Source organism: Osmerus mordax, chromosome 3, assembly GCF_038355195.1.
Source record: "Osmerus mordax isolate fOsmMor3 chromosome 3, fOsmMor3.pri, whole genome shotgun sequence".
In the NCBI taxonomy this organism is placed as follows: domain Eukaryota; kingdom Metazoa; phylum Chordata; class Actinopteri; order Osmeriformes; family Osmeridae; genus Osmerus; species Osmerus mordax.
This window is the reverse complement of record NC_090052.1, coordinates 16,881,758-16,884,613: the sequence shown is the minus strand read 5'-3', so window position 1 is coordinate 16,884,613 and position 2,856 is coordinate 16,881,758. Positions and strand designations below refer to the sequence as shown.

Sequence of the window (2,856 nt, the reverse complement as noted above, 5' to 3'; positions counted from 1 at the left end):
CACATACATAAATATTAATTTCATGCTTTTGAAATGGCGATGTATGAAATGGAGTATTGTCTGTCCAGACAATGCACAGTGTATGGTGGGTCTAGAGTGCCCCCTACTGACAGCCACAGCATTAATAATGACAAACTTTCTCCCGCTTATGTGGCTTTGTCAAAATATGATAAGGCAGCTTTACCTAGGTAAACACTACCTGAATTGACCTTTGCATTGTCGTCATGCTAGATCCTTCTATTGCTAAAAGCTTTTGTAGGTTAGGTTCCTACTTCAAACATTCCTGTTCACTGTGTTCAGTCAAATATGTCATGAAACTGCTCCAAGTGTATTCAGTCCAACAAGAACATACATCTGTGCCAGGATTAGTTAGTACAGTTTGATTTAATAGGATTCCACATATTTGACTTGGGGGCATTCGCGTTTCGTCACCTGGAAACGTTTTGACCTCTAGTGTCCCATCTCAGCTCAATTCTGTATCGTCCCAGAACCATTTGCAGAGTTGCTTGACGGTCCGACGCTCAGGATGGCGTCGGATGTAGTCGCAGGTGTAACAGGCGTTCTGCAGGGGGATGCCAGTGAGGCTCACCTCATGGTCCTTCTGCCACCGGAAGAACCCACGATAGCTGTGCTCGTTCTGGTCCAGGTGCTGGAGGTGTTTGGCTAGGCCCAAGGGAGACTCAAAGTCATCCACGTGGATGAAGGCGTCTCCGGGGATGAACTTCTCGTAGTTCTGTCTGGATGGGCCCATCACTATAGGAACGGAACCCAACTTGAGGGCTTTGTAGAACTTCTCTGTGATGTAGTCCGTGTGTATGGAGTTCTCAAAGGACAAGTAGAACTTACAACTGGAGACAATGAGCCTGTAGTCACTCTCAGTGACCTTTCTGCCAAAAGGGATCCCATATGTGTGAATGCGGATGTGATTGCGTAACTCCTTGTAATACCACACTCTTCTATGCTGCGGTTTCCAGTTGCTGACAAACCAGCAGACCAGTCTCTTTTTGAAAGGGATGACAGTTGGCCTCTTCTCTGTCATGACGATGGATCCATAAGGCATGTGGATATCTGCATCCTGTCTGTAACTGAGGGTCAAGTTGAAGACATTTTCCAGGCACGCAATTTCTTCTGTGTGAGAGGGGGATTCATGATTCATCCACACCCATTTCTGGGAGGGGGGTCGGGGGAACGTAGGCAGATTAGAGCAATCCGTGGCTATCTCTCTGTGGTGGATGAGAACAGCATCAGCTTTGCTGAAGAGCTCCTTTTCAGCTGTTAGATGACAGCCATGGATGTTGAACCTTGAGCCACAAGCTGTCAGCTCAAATGGATGTCCAAAGGGCCAGTGCCAGACCAGCACAATCACTTCCCTTGACTGCAAATTGAAATTCTTAGCCAGGAGTGCGACCCAATCGGATGGGGAACTGTAGAACAGGAGGGAGGAGACCAGAAAGGCCAGCAGAGAAAAAACTGTCCAGACCCATCGTCCGATCCTACGGAATGATACAGACATCCTCTTTCAGCCTGTGAGAGTGGAAAAGGAGGTATTTTCATTATGTGTAAAAGCAGATAAACAAATGTAATCCTACTCTCATCGACACAGGAATCACTGGACAGGACAGGACCCGGTAAAAGTCAACAGTGTAGCAGTTAACACAAAGGTTTATTATAGGAGTGTATTCATTGATAAGCTATGTGGCATTTGCAATATTTATATATTTCAAAATGTGTGTTACATTTCGTAAGGTGAGACCATAAACGATTTACCAGCATATATCCATTCATCGTTTAACATATGCCATCATCAAAGTCCCTCCCTTGGGAGTAAATAAAAGGGTTTGACGTGAATTGAATTTGGGATGACAGTAGGCCGTCAATATTTGAGTTTCTAGAATACACCTGTTTACTTTCTTATTGCCATGATACAAATAACTGCACGTAAAATACGGAATCTTGTAATAAACGCTGTAGATAAGGGTTTCTTATGCGAACGAGCCAGTGGGTAGGTCACCAGCTCTGGGAACGTCCGAACACCTCCTGTGACTTGTATAAGACTCTACCACTGATTTCTACTACTTGCGTTCCCCATAGACTGAAAACAAATCATTGAGGGGTGCGCTTTAAAGCAATGAAGCTGAATGGACCACATGTATTGTAACATATCTTTAGATGAGTTTGTTTCCAAGCACATTGTATTATTATTATTATTGTATAACAACACTGAGGGAGGTTACCAGACATGTCTGAAGATAATAAACAAGATAACAGTAAAATTATAAACTGTACTTAATAAATCTTAAATTAGACATAATACATCAAAAGAAACTGAACTGCTGGTCTTACCTGCTTGCTGTAAAACTGGATTTTAAACAAGAATGAAAGACATAGACAGGCTTAGTTGATAAGTCTCAACTGAGTTAAGTTCTACGTCACATTTAGCTCATGTGCTTCCACATCCTAGAAAAGTATTAGTGTATGACTGCAGAATGACTCTCCAACCTTTGTTCCTAAAGGCACACCTTAGATACACTGCCATTTCTAATGCCTGTCAACATTGCTTAAGAATAAAATAAGACACCCAACAACTAGGGAAGGAGTCAGGTGGCTGAGCGGTGAGGGAAGCGGGCTAGTAATCCGAAGGTTGCCAGTTCGATTCCCGGTCATGCCAACTGACATTGTGTCCTTGGGCAAGGCACTTCACCCTACTTGCCTCGGGGGGAATGTCCCTGTACTTACTGTAAGTCGCTCTGGATAAGAGCATCTGCTAAATGACTAAATGTAAATGTAACCAAAGAACAGGAAGATAATGTGTGTTAAACAAAAGTGTGGTTTAAGTGTATACTGCAAACCTTCGCC

At 43.6% G+C, this 2,856-nt stretch overlaps 1 protein-coding gene across 1 annotated transcript; it reads right to left on the bottom strand.

The window, feature by feature from the left end:
- Positions 1-363: 363 nt before the first annotated feature.
- Positions 364-2,476, bottom strand: LOC136940687 (4-galactosyl-N-acetylglucosaminide 3-alpha-L-fucosyltransferase 9-like). The gene is made up of 2 exons (XM_067232939.1): positions 2,344-2,476; positions 364-1,524 (listed from the first exon to the last, which is right to left on the bottom strand). Exon 2 carries the CDS (start codon positions 1,511-1,513, stop codon positions 464-466), a length of 1,050 nt encoding a protein of 349 aa, XP_067089040.1. The 5' UTR covers positions 1,514-1,524; positions 2,344-2,476; the 3' UTR covers positions 364-463.
- Between the last annotated feature and the right edge of the window lie 380 nt (positions 2,477-2,856).

Excerpts from the sequence above, each read along its gene's own strand:
- LOC136940687 (XM_067232939.1), bottom strand. The coding sequence starts at position 1,513 with ATGTCTGTATCATTCCGTAGGATCGGACGATGGGTCTGGACAGTTTTT.